This window comes from Haliaeetus albicilla, chromosome 4, assembly GCF_947461875.1.
Source record: "Haliaeetus albicilla chromosome 4, bHalAlb1.1, whole genome shotgun sequence".
Lineage (NCBI taxonomy): Eukaryota > Metazoa > Chordata > Aves > Accipitriformes > Accipitridae > Haliaeetus > Haliaeetus albicilla.
The window spans coordinates 40865463-40883445 of NC_091486.1; the positions used below are offsets into that span (position 1 = coordinate 40865463).

At 44.2% G+C, this 17983-nt stretch overlaps 1 protein-coding gene across 4 annotated transcripts in view; it reads left to right on the top strand.

Moving 5' to 3' along the window:
• VWC2L (von Willebrand factor C domain containing 2 like) overlaps positions 1–17983 on the top strand; it is a 55059-nt gene that overhangs the window by 9924 nt on the left and 27152 nt on the right. For 3 of the 4 annotated variants that reach the window (XR_011324422.1, XM_069782046.1, XM_069782047.1), the window contains exon 3: positions 12172–12301. Coding sequence is in view for 3 of the 4 variants with exons in the window: in XM_069782046.1 (XP_069638147.1) it covers positions 12172–12301 (130 nt within the window). In the remaining variant the exon portion in view is untranslated. Of the gene's footprint in view, positions 1–12033; positions 12075–12171; positions 12302–17983 lie in introns of those variants that run through there. The other variant, XM_069782048.1, reaches the window with a different exon arrangement.

The following is a 17983-nucleotide window of genomic DNA, read 5'->3' on the forward strand; positions in this document are numbered from 1 at the left end:
GCTCAGTGGTGCCAACTGCGCTACATACATACTCTCTCAAAGCTCCTCATTGAAATAGATGAGACCCAAAACTTGAGCATCAGCACAATTCAAAATCAGCAGGAATTAAGCACAAGCCCCTGAGTTTTAGTCACAGTGCACTGGTGCAGGAGCGCAGTGCAGAGTTTGGCCTCTACATGCAAGCCCAAGGGATTGGTATTTTTCCAGTAAATATGACACAGGAATTAACATGTGCCCAACAGTTGTACCGCCAAAGCTGTGACTGGGCTTTCAGATGTTCGCTCCAGGAAATAGCCCATCGGCTCTGCTTGCTTCCAGAATTGGGGGCTGTCCAGAGAGCTACTGAAAGAGAGGAGATATCTCTGCACAGCTGGAGAAGAAGCTCTGGCACTTCCTCTCCCCTCCATTGCTGCTGGAGCCATGCTGTTAAGAAAATGGGATGTGTAGTACATGCAACTGTTACCATCTCCTTCCAAGAGTGGTGGAATCAAGTCTGAGGCTTTATTATTGTGCCAGGCAATGCTCAGTGGGGTCAAAGAGAGAAGCGCTCATCCCTTGGCTCTCCCAAGCTGTGTCCATCTCTGTCACCCAAGACGTTTCTGTAGGGCTGGTGAGTGTGAGGTTCTTAGGTCATCAACTTGTGAAGAAGCATGTCATCCATAGAAATGTTAACAGATCGTTGGCAAGAACTCCTTTAGACAACCGAGGGGAAGTGCAGGTGTGTGTTTGTTGCTTCTGGAATGTGCTTTATGCAGAATTGCGTTCATTAAAAATAATGCTCAATTAGCTACTTATCCTAGTTATTGTTTTTAAGACTATAATTAGATAAGTCATGTAGTGACAACGCTTGGTCTAGTTGCAAAATAAAAATACTTGTAGCGTTAGGCTTCCTTACTCTTTGTTCTGTGGTACAGTTCAGAGGTAATTCTTTGGGAATTATAATAAAATCAGTATGATTGGAGGAGCATTAGGGTTTCAAGCGGCTCCTCAAAGCAGGGAATCTCTCAGTTTGTTAACTGTGGTCATCCCAGGCAGGAAAACCTTTCTGACTAAGGGTTAACCGAGTATCCTCCCTGTGTTAGCAGACCCCAGCATATTCTCTCATTGCAGATAACCTGTTCACCCCCATTTTCATTTCACATCCTTCCCAGCTTGTGCTCATAACCAAATGTGATAATGTCCTCTGAGTGACAGAAACCTCCCGGACCCTGCTGGCTTCTCTCCTGAGGGTTTAAGCAATGGCAGCTGGATACAAAGGGCAGATGGGAGAATTTGGAAAATGCCTTCTCCATAGTGCCAGCTAGTAAAAAGCTGCTTTGTTCTTTGGGGCAGGTGGGGCAGGTTCTACGCTGCTGTCAACCACTGCAGCTCCATGGATCACAAGTGGCCCTTTGGGATGTTACACTGGTATAAAGTTGGGTACCAGTTAGATACTCCTCTGTGGAGTATGCGTGATGCTGACCCAAGATAAGGATTTGCCCAAGGGAGCTCCCATGAAGCCTAATCCTCCTTGCCAGCTGCCAGAAAGTAAAAAGTTAGGCTAGGCTATCAAAAAAGTACAGATAATGGAGAACAAGAGAGAAAAGCAACCAGGAACAAGTCAGTATTTGATATGATGTGTTTGCCCCTCTCCCACCTCTCAACATGCAAAGAAAATAGGACTGGTGTCAAAGCCCAGGAGCAAAGGAAACCAAAACCACAGCAAACCCAGGCAGACTCGTGATGTTAACCCACTGGTGCAACCACAGCTCACTTCTTGGCAGGACACGGCTGGAGACAGTGAACGAGAAGGGGAAGTGTGAGTAGATGTAATCGTGGGTGCTCGGCACCCTTGAACTCCTGTACCCTCAGCACTGTTAAGAAGAAAGGCAAGGCAGCTCCTAAACGCTCCTCAGCCATAGACTTCGGTTCAGCCAACACGTCTTTCCTTGGGAGGAGAAAAGGGCAGTACAGCAACGGAGCGTGTTAATGGAGATCAGTAATGAGGTCTTGTCTCCAGCTCTGATGCTGGAGGGAATCCTGAGCTCGGCAGAGGTGAACAAGAGCAAAGTATTCAGGAAGGAGCTGCTCTTTCAGGGGGAAGGAGGGAGCATAGTTGTGTGCTGGTGGGATGCAGGAGCTCCTGCTGCAGTACCGAGGGGGTGGGACCGTCTTCCCTTACGGCACAAGAGGTGCAAAACTGTGCGAAATGCTGAGGCTGAGGGTGATACAGCACTGAAATCTGCAGCATGGAGCCTACAGGAAGAGGAGCTCACACTTTCCCTTGACTGCCACGACCCAGCCAGGAGTCACCTGCCAGGGTGATTATTTCCAGCTGCCTGAGCTGCACAGAGACACGGAGCTTGTCTTCAGACAAAGCAGACCGACTCCAAAGATTGCATTCAGTACAAACAGCCATCATATGGGTATCTTGTGAGTAAAAGAGTCATGGGGCCAAATCCATCACTGGTGTAAATCTGCCTGGCCTGTACTGTGGCTGTGGAAAGCGCATCTGATGATCCAGACAGAAAACTGCAGGAGTAGGGATGGGACCAACATCCAATCTCTTCCTCAGTGATGGCTGGTTATGTTATGCCTACCTCCTTAATACAAATTCAGTATTTTATCAGTATGTAGAGCTGATCTCGCTACCACCTCCCATCTTTCGGCGTGGATGAAGAGGGAAACAGCAGATTCAGGTATAGGGAAAACACATGTGAAAGGTATCACCTTTCTGACCAGGTTCTCGGTTCCTTTCTCCCTGCCCCAGGAGGCTTTCTCCTAGACAAAGCTCCTTCATTGCAAGGGCTGACAGGGAGGGAATGGAGAGCGGGAAGCTGCCAGCTGGGCTTGCTTTCTCTGTTGGTATTAAAAGGAGCTTAACAAATGTGAATGTCCTGGTTTCAGCTGGGAAAGAGTTAACTGTCTTCCTAGTAGCTGGTACAGTGCTATGTTTTGAGTTCAGTATGTGAAGAATGTTGATAACACTGAGGTTTTCAGTTGTTGCTCAGTAGTGTTTAGACTATAGTCAAGGATTTTTCAGCTTCTCATGCCCAGCCAGGGCACCTGACCCAAACTGGCCAACAGTGTATTCCATACCATGGGACGTCCCATCTAGTTTAGGAACTGGGAAGTGGGGGGCAGGGATTTGCCGCTCGGGGACTGGCTGGGTGTCGGTCGGCGGGTGGTGAGCAATTGCCCTGGGCATCATTTGTCCATTCCAATCCTTTTATTACTACTGTTGTCATTTTATTAGTGTTATCATTATCATTATTAGTTTCTTCTTTTCTGTTCTATTAAACCGTTCTTATCTCAACCCAGGAGTTTTACTTCTTTTCCTGATTTTCTCCCCCATCCCACTGGATGGGGGGGAGTGAGTGAGCGGCTGCGTGGTGCTTAGTTGCTGGCTGGGGTTAAACCACGACAGTGAAGCACACACAAACATTTTGTCTGTGTCCCAACAGGGCTGTGCATCACACGTTTGAGTCACAGTCCCACCTGTCGTATCTGTAACCTTTCAAAAGGAGTCCTGTTCCCTGTGCACTGGGCATGTCTGAACTAAAAAAGTATTGTAATAGAGTCATAAAAATTATCACCAAAGTAATAGAGAACGCCAGTCCCCTCAGCCCCAGGGTAGGTGAGGTGCAACTATTGTAAGGAATAAAATGAGACATATATCAAAACACAGCGTTCTTATGAAAGAAGTGCAAAGTCATGTTGTTACGGAAAGCTCCACTGCTGCTCTCCGGAGAGAAAAGCAACCACAAGACTGCAGATACACAGCTCCCATGGAAAAAGGGCCAGGGCTCAGCTCAAGGTTGTCTCTCTCTCATCAGCTAATGGAAGAGTCACTTTCCAGATCCAGACGTGGTTCCAGGAGCCTTTTAAACCCATCAAATTGTGCAGCACATAGCAAATATATGAGTACAAAGCTCCTGACACCATCACAATCCTGAATCATCAGATGTGGGCCCAGGATACCCATGGTGAGGCACATCTTCTGTGCTTCTGTCTCTCATCTGGCTCACTGATCTGTAGTAGCTCCCCAGGAATTTTTACAAAAGGATGACAAGAATAATTTTGTTTCCAGGTATGGACAGGCATGGTCTGGGGCTGAGGGGAGGAGAGGTATACATGACCTGGGGGGATGACAGCATCTTTATGCATTTCCATCTCCAGAATCCAAGCCTGGTCACCAGCCTGCTGGAAAGACTCTTATAGCTGTGAATAGAATAGACAAGCAGCAGTTACGGGTAACTAAAATTGAGCTTTGGTTGGAGAGCTGCAGCATCTGTAGGCTAAGAAAATAGGCAAGTCATCTTCAACCTCCTTGTGATGGGGTTGCTTTGAGTATAGGATGGAGTCACCATTTATAGAAAATATTTTCAGTAATGTATTTGTGTCTCTCTTGTCCTTTCCATTGAGTGAGACATTTGTCATTTCATTTCAGTTTTAACATTAGTAATGCTTGTGTGCATGTTGGGGGCTCCCATAGAAATACAGGATCTCAGCATCCACTTCTGCTGCTTCTTGGAAGCCAGCTCCTTGTTTTAGCTGATCTGCAGTATGGTGCAAACATTTTTCAGTTTTTGGATGGCACAGTTCGTTTGTATTGCTAGTACTCCATGCAAGTAGGATACAGCTCCAGTTTTTCACTGCAAATAAATTATCTAATGACTTAGTAGTTTTTTCCTGTTGCAAAATCATTTGCAACCTGATGGTGTTTTCAGTGATTGTACTCATCTATAATCACTCACCAGATTGTTTATTTGAGCAACTTTCCACCTATGGAAAATCCAAGTCATTACCGTTTCTGTAGCATAACTGATACTGTGTCCACTAGCTGGATGGATGATTTTTATTTTTTTAAGTGAGTGACAAAAATGAGTGAAATTTTTGCCCAATGCACATTCTTGTAGTGGTGTGTGCGCATGTACACACACACACACACACACACAGAAGAGCCATTTACCAAATCTTTAACACAATTTAGACAGTTATTTATGTGTTGCTGATTAGTAAAGGCAAAGTGAGCATCGCAGAAGAGGAACAGGCTGATTTCAGTCTGGCCTTCAGGTGGGACTCCCTAGCTAGCCCATTCTCTGCAGTTTGGCACCTGCAAAATTTCTCAGTTGAAAGCTTTCTCTGGACTTCCCTGCAATCTCCTGCTAATCTGCCTGAGATCACAGGCAATTTCAATAACAATGAAAATGATTCTAATTTTGACTCCAGGAGTATCTTCAATGAATGCTATCCCAGTTTCTTTTTTATTCATCTCGCCTGGTTTATGACTTCCCACCTCAGCTGTAATGCGGAAACCATTTTTGCCTCCGATTTTATTCATCAGGTCCTTTTTAACTTTCTCCCCTTCCTTGCTTCCTGCCAATAAATTCACCACCTGAAACTGTAGCTACAAAAATCATTTCCATCAGAATTGCCATTGTCCTTAGTGTCATTAAAAGTTATAGCTACTCTTAAGAGGTAAGTGCCCAATTTGACAGACTTCACTTTACATCGCTCTGCTTTTCCTGCTGTTTTATCTGCATAGAGGAGGATGCTATCAGTTGAGCCTGTCTGAGGGGAGAGGCTGAATGTGATTATCCGTATGAGCGCTGGCACACATTCCCTTGAAAACTAAAAGATGGAGAGATTGCCAGCAGCGATGGTTTTCAGCTTTACTTCTCTTGGAGTCCAGCACTCGCAGGGGATGGGACACATCCAGTCCTTCCCGGGGACACGTAGGCAGGAGGTGCATGTGGATACAGCTAGCAGATCCGAATCTAAGGCAAGGTACTGACAAATGTGTGCAGAAGTACCAGGTTAGATCCATTGCATTCAAAACTGCCTTGACATCAGTAGAAATGGAGATGATGGCATCTCGTTTTTTTTTAAGGGGTTTGCATTTCTTTTTCTAACATGTTCTCAAAGGGGGAGAAATCATTGCAACTCTGTATTCAGTAAAACTACCATGAAAAGCGTTTTTTCCCTTTGCAGTATAATCTAGAAAAGGCATATACTTACACACCATTTCCCTTTTGCTGTTTGAAGGAGGTGGGAGCTAACATGCCTGATTAAGGTTTGCAAGTCTATTCAATTCAGTTGAAATCTTAGATTGTCTTCTACCAACTTGAACAGCCTCTGCATGATGATCAGTATGTGTCTATTGTAACATGATTAGATGGTTGTAAACACTTACATGAAGCTTTCCTATTTCCTTCCTCAAAAGAAATGTCAAGTATTTGTGATATAATAGTTGTAAAGTTTGTATTGCTCTGTAGTTGTTTGCTAGTAGCTGTGTATAATTGATGAAGGGCTGTTGTGCAATAGTCAGACAGCACAAGGACATAGTCCTTACGTGACCACTTCATGGCACCTTGTCAATGAGATGAAGTCTTCGAGTATGGGATTATGGGACATTCTTGTACAAATACCCTCTTCAAGCTTAGCTGGAGAGTGTAGAAAGGAGGGGGAAGAGAGCAGTCCAATAAATCCTGATAACTCGATCTCAGAACAGATGACTAGAGGGCAATGGCAAGAATTTGAAGTAGCTGCGAGCGGGCTGTACACTAGCCTCAGCAAAGATGTAAACTTTCTTCCACGAGGCTGAAAACTCAGATACGAAGAAAGTACCACGCAATTCAAAGTCTTTTCTGGAAAAGGTGAGGAGAGGTCCAAAGTGTCAGGAAGTGGCTGTACTAGATATGCCTGGAGGAAATCAGGAGCTGGCATCTAAATTCATAGAGTGGGAAGTCTCAAGGAGTAACAGGTCTGTGTATAGTCTGTTTTAATGATGCAAGATCCACTGGCTCTTGAAATACTTAGGCACCAAATAACACTTTGGTCTCAGGCACCGTTTTCCCAGCTGCTGGAGGGGTATGAGCCTCAGACTCCGAGTCTGAGTGAAGCCAACTGGATTAATCACAGCTGATCACAGGAGTCTGCAGCCTTAAAACTCAGTCCGAGATCTCTTCTGAGCTGGGTAACACCCCACATATAGGACTGAAATGAGTGCACTTGGAAACCAGAGTTAGCGTGGTGAATGTGTCAGCAGAGCAAAAACCTGAGGAAAATTGCTTCTGATTGACAGAACAAACAGGTAAAGAAAAAGTATCAATCAGATGTCATCTTCAGAGTTTTTCGTTTGTCTTGGGTAAATCACTCCCTTTCCACCTCCCTAGAGATGTTTGTGTAGAAGCAGCTAAGAGTGATTGACAAACAGATGCGTAGACAGAGAAATCCTTATTGGAGGCAGGGAAGAGGAGGGCTGCAATATATGTTTCATATATATATGCTTCCTCCATTCACTCAAGGAGAATACTTACTACTCAGTAATAAGCTTTTGCAGGGCAATCTCCATGTTATAGAAAAGTCTTTCACTTGTTTGGCGAAGCAGAGAGGTGGCTTAGGATGCTGTAGTTGTGGACAAGGCATGAGCTAAGGGTGAAATACAGGTGAGGTTCAGTAAGTATTTGAGACAAGAGATTTTCTATGGCTAGATGAGATGGCTCAGATACAGTAAAGCTTAGGTATTGCAGAAGCTTCTTGTGAGATCATGCCTAAAACTTGAAGTTTTGTGTATTGTTTATTTGTGTGATTGTACCAGCTGCCTTGGTCTAAAAAAATGTTTTATTCAGATCTCTTCAGCTGTAGGAAGGCATAAAAGAGTAAATTTAGACATGTGAGTTTTGAATTCAATTTTCCATTTTCTTTTCCCCACCTCTCCCTTAAGTTTGGGAAGAACTAGTATTTTAGGCTATTTTCCTGAAGAATTGTTTGATCATGCGATCTCTTTGTCTGTCCACCAGTTCTTCTGGATGACTTGAGGGCCTGCTGGGGCCCTCAAGTGTAGACCTGTCAGAGGTATGGAATTTCTGTGATTTTATGAAACCTAGTAGCTGACTAAAGAAGGACTGGCGTGGTGCCCAACCCCGTAAGAGAGGGAGCCCCTTATCACTGTAAGGAGTAGCTGGATGATGTTAGCCATCATAATTCCTACATGTGCTGGCATTTGCTTCCAAGAAGAAGATGAAAATGGTGGGGAGTCGGTGTGTATGGGAACGAGAGTGAAGATTAGGAGATACAGTATCCACACCTTGTTTGACTTCCTCATTTCCCCTACTCAGGGTGTATCTTGTTTTTCATTCTGTTTCCTTTGCTGCCTTCTTTGTTTGTTTATATCATCTATCAAGTTTATCATTATATGCTCATGCACATAAAATCTTTATTAGCCATGTGTATTCTCTATTCTCTGTTTTAATTCTCCTTCCTTCTTTCTTTGTTAACAAACTCTGCTGATTGCAGATGTTTCCCATTTGACAGCACCTGAGGCTAAGGTTTTCCAGCCACACAGCTGAATGAGTGCTAGCTCCTTCTTCTGGCTGCCCCGCTGTGTGGGATGGAGCCATCCCCTGGTAGAAGTAGGGGATTAGCCTGCTCTCCTAGCCAAATCTGGGGTGATAGTCCTCCTTGAGATCAATAGAACAGAAGAGAAATAGAAGGTGGACCGTGATCTTAGGTGTGATTATAAATAGGGGGGTTCAGGGTCCACATCCTTGTGCTTCCTTGGTCTCTTTGAAGTGACTGGCTGAAGGAGAGGTGTACCAGGGTCAGTGCTGAGACTGAGAAAGTCCTTTGTGCTCTGTGTCCCACTTCATCTGCTCTCAAAAGCTCTTGAAGGGTGGTTAGGTGTTGGCCACGTCTGCTTCCCACCAACTTGGCTTGACTTGGCCCCTACACTGACAACAACATCAAAGAATGTATTTCCTCACTAGTTCTGAGGGTTAGTGCTCTCAGCCCCATTGTAAGTGAAAATCAGGTAAAAAGAATTTCAGATGCTTTGCACCAGTTTTCCCAACTCAAAATGCTGTACTGATACCTTCTACAAAAGGACCCAGTTTGCTCTGCTGGTTTTAATGATAGGTCTGTTTCTTAAAACATACCTTGAACAGTAAGGGACCATGCAATTGTGTGGACTTGTATCCATGTTATGGCTGGGCACTGTGAACATCCTTTCCTTTTGGACAGTGGTGAGAAGAATGTTTCTGCACCAACATCTCTTGAAATCCTTTCTAACAAATCCTTCCCTATAGAGTCTTCTAAGAGATTATTCTGCCTTGGACAAGTGGAGTGAATAAATCATCTTCTGGCCCAAGCCTTTTATGATCCTTTAGTCTTAACACTTTTTCTAGAATATCAGTTTAAGGGACACCAATAAAGTGTTGGCACTGTCCATGTGGGAATGGCATAGCCTCTGATTTGTGTCCCCGCTCCTTCATACTTCAGAAACCCTCTGTATTTTTTCAACCTTGTTTTTCAGTAGGGATAAGAGTTTCTTTTGAGGCACTGGTGTTTGCTGGTGTTTGAACTTCAGTGACTACAAAAGTGTAAACCACCCCTCTTGTAGGGGGGATAAATCTTTAAATCCAGATTCTGGGACTTGCAAAGATTGACAGAGCTGCCTAGTGGATCCTGTGAAATGCTCCTAATCATAAGCAGTACTTGCACTGGGACAGACAGCAAGTGAAGCAGCAGCATGTGGGTGGGAACGTCACTGACCACAAAAGAGTAACTACTGTGATCTGGAGAAAAATAAGAGCAGATGAGGTAGATGGAAGAATAAGGGAAGAAAACTTTGGGACATCTTTCACTGGTTCCCTGTTCTTCACTGGTTCCCAGTTTGTCATTTTGCTGCCTGGTCTACATAATGCCTATGTAAATAAATAGAGGACTTTTTTGGCCGGTGTCCCATAGTTATTTCACAAAAAGGGTAGCTCCAGGGAAATTAATAGCAGGGATGCAGAGCATATAGACAACAGCAAAAAGACGCTCAATCAGAGTCCTTGGGCAAAGTCCTTTCTGAAAGGGCAGGGGTTTGCATATCAGATCCAAAAGCATATCCCATGGGAGAAAGTACCTAAACATTCATAAAATAAGTGGACAGGAATGCTGGAGTCACTGATGGAGGTGAGCATCTGGGTAAGAGCCACAGTAAGGGGCACTGGCAATTGACCAAAAGAGTCAGATAGAAGCAGATCCTAGAGGCAAGACCAAGTACCTTGAACTTAATAAGATGGGGAAGAGGAGGTAGCCAAGAAAAGTCTTGTCACTCATGTCAAAGCAGCCTTTTTATTTGCTGGCTGCTTGTTCCTTGTACCACCGAGGTGTGCTTTCCTTCTTTGTGTGCAGTTCTTCCCTCCTGAAAAGCTGCTTTCAGTGTCAAGCAACATCATGGTTTATTACAGTGTCATTTTCAGGCTGCACAAGCAAAAGATGTGTGTGTCGTGTCTCATTTACTCAGTTGCAAAGTTGTTCAGGGGCATCTTCTACTTGTGCTGATCATCTTTAAGCTGTTGATTGGGCTGCAGTCCTGGAAATGCATCACATGTTTCTTGGCATTGCAGCCACTGTAGTAGTGAAGATGGGGACAAGTCCTGAAGGATACATCAGTGAAAGCCTCCACAAATCACAAGATCTAGTTCTACTGCTCCATATAATTAGTGATTAAAATGAGTAAAAACAAAGCAGCAATTTTCTTATTGATCCCTCAGCAAATAGGTCTGTCTATTTTCTTCTGTATTGTTTCTTCTTATTAAATAGCCTTGAATAAGAAATGTCAGCCAAATGAATTTAGATTCCTGGTGCTTCAGACAGAAATCAAAGCAGGATTGAATGAGGAAAGATAATTAGAGAGAGGAATTCCACCTCCACAGACTTCTTCCCTTACTCAAGGAGTGCTGATTTTATCTAAATTGCCAAAGCCGTGAGCAAATGAGAGGTGATGGGAATTATAGACTGCAGATGCTGAGACAAAGCAAGGGAAGCTTTAATTAGTGCATTTTAAGGTAGAAATGAATTTCCTGGGAATAAATTATTTGACTCAAGACATATGGAGCTTCTTAGAGGTGAACTGAAAAGCTTTTTACCTGCCAGAACCAGGGCTCACAGGTTGTATGTGTCTTGTAGAAATGAGTGACGCATCACTGGAGTCTGAAACACATGGGGGTGAATCCTCCTTTCCTTTGCATCTCACTTTCTTTTTTAATATGGAGGAATTCCCATTGCTGCAGATTCCCACCAGTGCAACAGAAAGCAGATTTTTTTTCCGATACCCACATTTACTCATTGAAGTGTTAGTGATGGATCTACCATTGCTGAGGAATTGGCACTTAAGTATTGAACCTAGAGGTACTGAAAGGAAGTTATTTTTCCTTTTAAATTCTCCTCTTATTCTTTCTTAGCTCTGTTGTCATCCTTTCATCACACTTGCGCACACATAAGGACACTGGGAACCTTAAAACACTGACCTTTCTATTTTTCAACAGATTTCCACAGCTTTTCAAAGGGTGAGAGAGTGACAACTCTCTATTTGGAGGTAGATAGAGATTGCTGTTTGAATTGATGGAGCCAAAACGAAACCATTTAGCTGGGTGCTTTAATCCAGAACTCCCTGACTTCAGCAAAATTGTTCAAGCTCTGAATTATTTACATATTCTGTGTGAGGCAGTTGCTCACAAACCTTGTTGAAACAGGCAGGAGTGGGGCCAGGACCAGATCTAATGGTTATGTTATGGGAGTGCTTACAGACCCCTGATGCAGGTGCTGCACAAACAGGATAAAATGGTTTTGCCTCTCCAAGAACAACACTATTCTCCTCTGGTCTGAAAAGCAGGAATGAAAGCACATCGAGAGGCTGGTGGATGGACAGGCAACCCCAGCAGCACCTGTCTGACAGCTTGGGGTTTGCTGGAAGTGGTGCTCTACATGAGATATGAGTATGACCTGGAAAATCACCCTGTCCTTTCTTCCTGGGATGAACCACCACTCGTGATCTTCCAAAAACCCTGCTCTGCTTCCAGCCAAATGTGTAAGATAACAACAGATGGGTAGAGCAGAGGTATGACCTAGTGGCTTCAGGTTGGTCTTTTTGATGAAGGGACCTAAAGTCTCATGAAAGCTAAAAAACCCCACACCCTTTCTGAGAAAACAAGTATCATGCTTGTTGGTTTTTCTAATGTTCTGGTTGCCTGTTTCAGATGTTGCTATTTTGTCCTACAGGTTAATTTGTATTACCCATGATGAATGAATGCAGTCAAGAGGTATTGAACGCTGATGTGTTTATCTTATGGCAAGATAGAAATGTTGCAAACTTGTGAGCTGCGGGATGAAATGGGCTAATTTTAGATTTGTTCCTAGCCCTCGCCATGCGAATGGTGTCGCTGCGAGCCCAGCAATGAAGTTCACTGTGTTGTAGCAGACTGCGCAGTTCCTGAGTGTGTCAACCCAGTCTATGAACCAGAACAGTGTTGTCCTGTCTGCAAAAATGGTAAGAAAGTACTGTTTTGGCTTTAACAAAGAGATATAAAGGAAACATTTTATTAAAATATTGTTACTGATGCATCGTCAGGAGATTTGCTTCCATTGGCACAGTCCGGCACAGTTACTTCTCCTTGTGCATGGGCTTCAGTTATGAGGTGGCAACTGTGAAAATTAAGGCTGCCAATCCTGGCCTGTGTCTTCTCATCGAAGCTGATGGAATTGCTGACTTGAGTAAGGCTTTATAGGGTTGAGTCCTGGTATCAGTGATAATCGTTTCATGTCTTTGCTTTTTTCTCATAATTAGTTTAACATGAAATCAAGTATGTACAACAAGAGACAGTCTTTGTCCCTAAATTAAGAAACCAATGGTTATTACCTAAGACCTGGGGAAAACTCACCGAAATCAATGGCAAAACTTCCATTGGGGCCAGTAAGACACCTACCAAGCCTGTAATGTCATTAGTTGTATGCTGGAGTCTGTGTAGCGTTGGCCCTCATTGTCCTGCTGAAACGATTTAATGAATTACAGTCTGATTCAGCAATATTTCAAGAAGGGTTTGGGGATGACTGAAACTCTCTCTCTGGAAAATAAATCTGTTTCCAAGGTCTTCCTGGTCTTGTACGGCAGCCCATATGCACATATGTCTCTGGAAAAGCACCTTTCTCCTAACATAGATATGAAAACAGATTAAAAGGTGATCTAGCTTCACATAAACCTCTTCATGACTTTCTTAACATATAAGAAATGGCTACTTAGACTCATCGTCTTGTGTTTAGAATTCACAATCCATATATATTTCCTCTTTCATACATCACCACTGCTGGATAAGAGTAATGGATTGCTTTTGGATCTAAATGAAAATGTTTACAAAGAAATAACATTTTCAATACATTTTCTGCTCTTTAAGACAGAGAAAAAGCAAAAAGTTGGAAATGCAAAATATTTTTACTAAAGGAATTGGCAAAATTTAAATCCTGAGGTGTATATTAAACCATGATTTTTACTCAAAAATGTTTTGAAAGGTTTTTGTTTAGAGTTTTATGTTTCTGTTGAAAAGCAGAAAATGTTCATGGGAAATTCCATTGTTTTGTTGTTGTTGTTGATGATGAACTTCAGAGAAAAGGTATGTTAACCACCCCTAGCCACCACCTTTGCATATGGTCCACTGCGCTTGGGTGTGAGGTTTCCCATCACACTCAACAAAATTGATGTCTTGGGTTGATGACTGGGAGGGGTAACACTGGCCATCGCCGTGACAGGCACTGTAGCTCAGACTCATTTACACCTGAACAAACGCCGCTCATGTGTGTTTGGTCTCTATGTTCCCATAGCGTATAGGATAGCATGCGGAATCCCCCCATTTACAGTGGCAGCACTTGCTGATTCCTTCCCATCTGGTTCGCGTCACGTGAATCCAAACTGTGAGCATCGCTCAGTCTTCCCAGGACTGCAGACTCAAAGGTGGCTTCACACAGGTCCAGGAGCTGCTGGATTTCCCTACCAGCCCTTCACCACGATGACCATTTCCCCCAATAACCACACTCCGCCACTTTGGGGGTGGGTGGCTTTCTGTGTTGCAGTCCCCAACATCCCTAGTGACTGGGACTGGGCAGCATCTTTCTTCCAAAAACAGTCGGAGTGCCCAGACAGCCAGGAGGAAAGGGAAGGAAGCAGCTCTGACTGATGGGAGTGAGGACAGGAGGACAGAAGGAAAATCAACCACTCACTGAAGGGGCTCCAGGGCACAGTGTAGAACCCTCAGCTAGAAGCCAGGAGGCTTCCTCCATGGTTTTGCCAAATTTCTCCACTCCTCTCTTCACTCATCTGTTGGAGATACAGATATAAAGTTCTCTGAAACCTGTTTTAGGCAGGGAACTGTTTCTCACCATCCTCTTAAGAGCAGCCTGCATGCCTTGGGGATCCTGGTCTCTGGGGCCAGGGAGACTGGGGCATGCAGCACAGCTCTGAGCCAGTGGTGGATGAAGGGGAGAGACGGTGTAGTGGTGTGGCTGTTCCTTGGGATTGAGGAGCATATCTACATGGAGGGTACTGTGGAGGGGAGCTGAACCCCTCCTTCCATCCCAGCCTGGCTGTAGGGATGAGATACGAGACCCCCCCAGCTATCAGAGCTTTCTGCTCCTCCTGCTGCAGCTGGAGATGACTGGCTAATAGTTGGCCAATGCTTGTAGTTTTGGCTTTATCCTTGACAAATGAAATTATATAATTCACACAGCGATAGAAATTAGTAGGTGCCAAGATTATCACAGGGAATCTGATGAGCAAATTTTGTTACTGCTCTTGGACGTGGCTCCGAGTGTGGAAGGCACCCTTTGCCTCCCTCTTACATTTTGGGAGCTTCATGTGAAAGGGTAACAGACATTGCTGTGTCTCTTCCCCCTCTGAATCCCTCAGACACATCCTGATGAATGAGGATTGCAACACTTTAAGCTGTCTGTTCATCCTGAGACCATGATTTTATCTTTTGGCTCTCCACTGCAGCCAGTCAATTAAAGCTCAGTTTTACAAATGCATGAAGATAACACAAGCTGACAGACCCACTTAAATGACTGAACGCCCCCCCCTTTTTTTTTAATTTATTTGGTTTTTTTCCTTCCATCCAGAAGCTTTTGCTTTCTACCAAAGTGGTGAAGACAGTTACAGTGCCATGTTTCAGTGTGATGAAAAGATTTTAGCTTAGTCTCAGTCCCTGTGGTCATCATTTTAGACTGGCAAACAGAAGAGCTCAAGGGGTACAGCTGTTGGCGGGGGGGGGGGGGGGGGGTGCGGGGAGTTAATCCCCAGAACAACACGTAGTGTAAATCCTCATTTCAAAAGCTACTCCTTAAAATTTTGGTAAGGAAAATCCTCATTTGAGGTTAAAACCCAGCCCTGCATCATTTGCTGCACTCTGCTAGCAGCATGGCTTGCCTGGTTGTTTAGCTGTTGCTGCCATTAACAGGAGAATAATTTCCTCTAGATACATTCAGATGGATTTTCATGCCTTTCTTAATTATGTCTTGCCAAGGGCAAAAGTGCTGTGAAGCAGTGAAGTTAATGCAAAAATCTGTTGATTCTAACATACCTGACCTGAAGATTCATAAAAAGCCAATATCAATTTCCCTCCCTCTACCATCATTTAAGAGCAGTCTGAACAAGTGGTGTTAGAGATTTATTTCTTATTGTCCAAAGAAATAGAATTGTTATCTCGTGTTCCGCTAAATGCTGTAGCTTGTGCAAAGCTGGCTCTGCTCGGCAAGGGATACCACATTATATGTGGAGCAGGCAGAGTTCACTGGGAGGCTAAAATTTGGGGGTGAGGGAGGGTGAGGATGTTTTCTCCTTCGTGTCCCATCGTCCAATTTGTCAGAGTGGATTTTAAGGGTGATGGCTCCAGGTGCTTTGCAGCATTTCTGTCGTGGAGATGAAAGGTCGCTGGATTTCACGTTTCCTGGTAGCGACAGACTGCAGAATTATGGCCCTGAGTTGTTATTTCTAGTCATTGTGACTTCTCCAGACAAAAGTGTGTCAGCTGTTGTTAACTCTCTCCTCCGCGGGATCTAAAACTTGCCTATCACTGTTAAAATCAAGCTCATGGCTGCTACCATCTGTGCTATCCTTCCTACTTCCCAGGTTCTCCTGCAGTTCAACGAGAACATCCATCCACTCTGCTTACACCGAAGCCTTTCTGAGCAAAAATCCCCCACGAGGTCCCATCCTCCTGTGCGTAGGACTGTAGACATGCCTGTCTGGTGTTACTCTTGCCTCCTCTGGCTCTTCTCACCTGACCATCAACTTTTCATTTCCAAACCTCTGCTTGTCCCTCCCCATAAGTCCATCCACTGCTGCAGGTTGAGCCTCGTTACTGGTGGGACGTGTGGTTTTTAAAGCCCTTCCTTATGCATTGCTGCAAGGTCGCTCTTTACGTTTCCTTCAACCCTTTGGATGTAGTCTGGCGAGGATGCAGGGACCAGGGGGGATATCCACTGCATCGTCACCTACGTCTCTTAATCTGGTTTAATCTGTGATCCAGATTAAATGGATTCCTCTTCTTTGCCAACTCCAAACAACTCTCACCTACTGCTGTGCACAAAGGAAATTCATTGCATTTTTGCCTTGCCCAGTGCTGTTTGTTCTAGGCCAAAATCACCCACTCCCAGCATGCCCTTTCTGGGGAGGGTGAGCAGATGTGCTCCGGCGGGGAGCCCCCAGGTGGCCTCGGAGGTCCTTCCTCCAGTGCCATGCTGCATTAGTGACACACCGATCTTTGCCCACTGCTCTAAGGGGGCTCAGCTTCACACCATTTGTGCATCCGTCCCCTGTTTGCTGCCCTGTGGAAGAAAAACCAGATGCAATTTCAAATTACCAGCCTTGCAGCTACTCGGGGAAAAGCTGGAGGTGAGTGGAGGCAAGGAAAGGGCAGCGCAGCGTTCCCGGCGACCCGTGTTTTCCTGATTTTACAAAGTGCTCCTTCAGCATTGTATCCAAAAATAATCTCAACATTAGCAAAAAATCATCATCATGGGGGATTTTATGGCACAGCTGTGTCAGGGAAATTAATTTAAAAATTCCAATAAATGCCACAATAGAATTGTTAACTTCTTCTCCTCTCTAAAGTGTGAAATTCTTTTCAGAGCATTTCAAAGGCGCCTTCACCCATTTTCACATACATTAATGCAATTGCTAAAATAGACTTTGCCTTGGCACTTTCATTTTCTTGAGGGATGAACAGAATAAACATTATAAATTTCTGTTTTGGGGTCTGGTTTTGCTTTTAATTTAATTTTTGTTGCCACCAATCCTCAACAAAAGAATTTGTTACCCAACAAGACAGATAAAAGCTAACATGTCCACAATGAAATACTTCCTGGCAAGTGTGCTTACTCACGTTAGCGTGGGCTTCTGGAGACATTCGTGATGAAATACTGGGCAGCAGGAAGACGTTTTGTAGATAATCTGTCACTGAGTCTTTAATTAAAGTTTTAAATTATCACAGTTGATACAGATTCCAAAGTAAAAAGTCTGATCCTGCCCTCCACACACAAGTAAAAGATCCCTTTGACCTTCAACAGATTTTGCCTCGGTAAAATAGCTTGTATTCAGGCAAAGCTCTTATGGGTATTTATTGTAATATGCTATAAATATTAATAATTCCATACAAATGTCTTCATCTTTGAGGGCATGAGCACAAAAGCGAGTAAATAATAATTTATTTCCATGCATATAAAGCTGCATTTCTCTCTTAATTTACTGAGAATATAAACTTGCTGCTCATTATTTCTCTGTTTGAGTTAACTTGAAATAAGCATTCTGCAGCCCAGCCTGTTCCTTCCGTAACATGGTGTGTTTTGCCTGGAAACCCCCCAGTGATTTTCCCAGCTCATCAAAGCCGAGGGCAACCTTTCCTTTAGCAAACAAATATGCGTTACATGTGTTCCTAAGTGAATTTTGCACACCACTGTGTAGAACAGCACCCAGGGGCTGACCTGCAAGGCTGCCTTTTCCTAGCAAGCAGTATGTAGAAATGCCTTTTTTCTAAGCGGGAGATTTTTGGAAGTCCCCAAGGGCCGAAGGGGTGTCCCTTTGGAAAAGCTCCGCTGTGGACAGCTGGGGGAGTTGGTGCTGGGACATGGGCAGGCAGCCCCCAGGCCAGGCTGTTCCCGTCCTGCCCAGCCACGCGCTGGGTGAAAA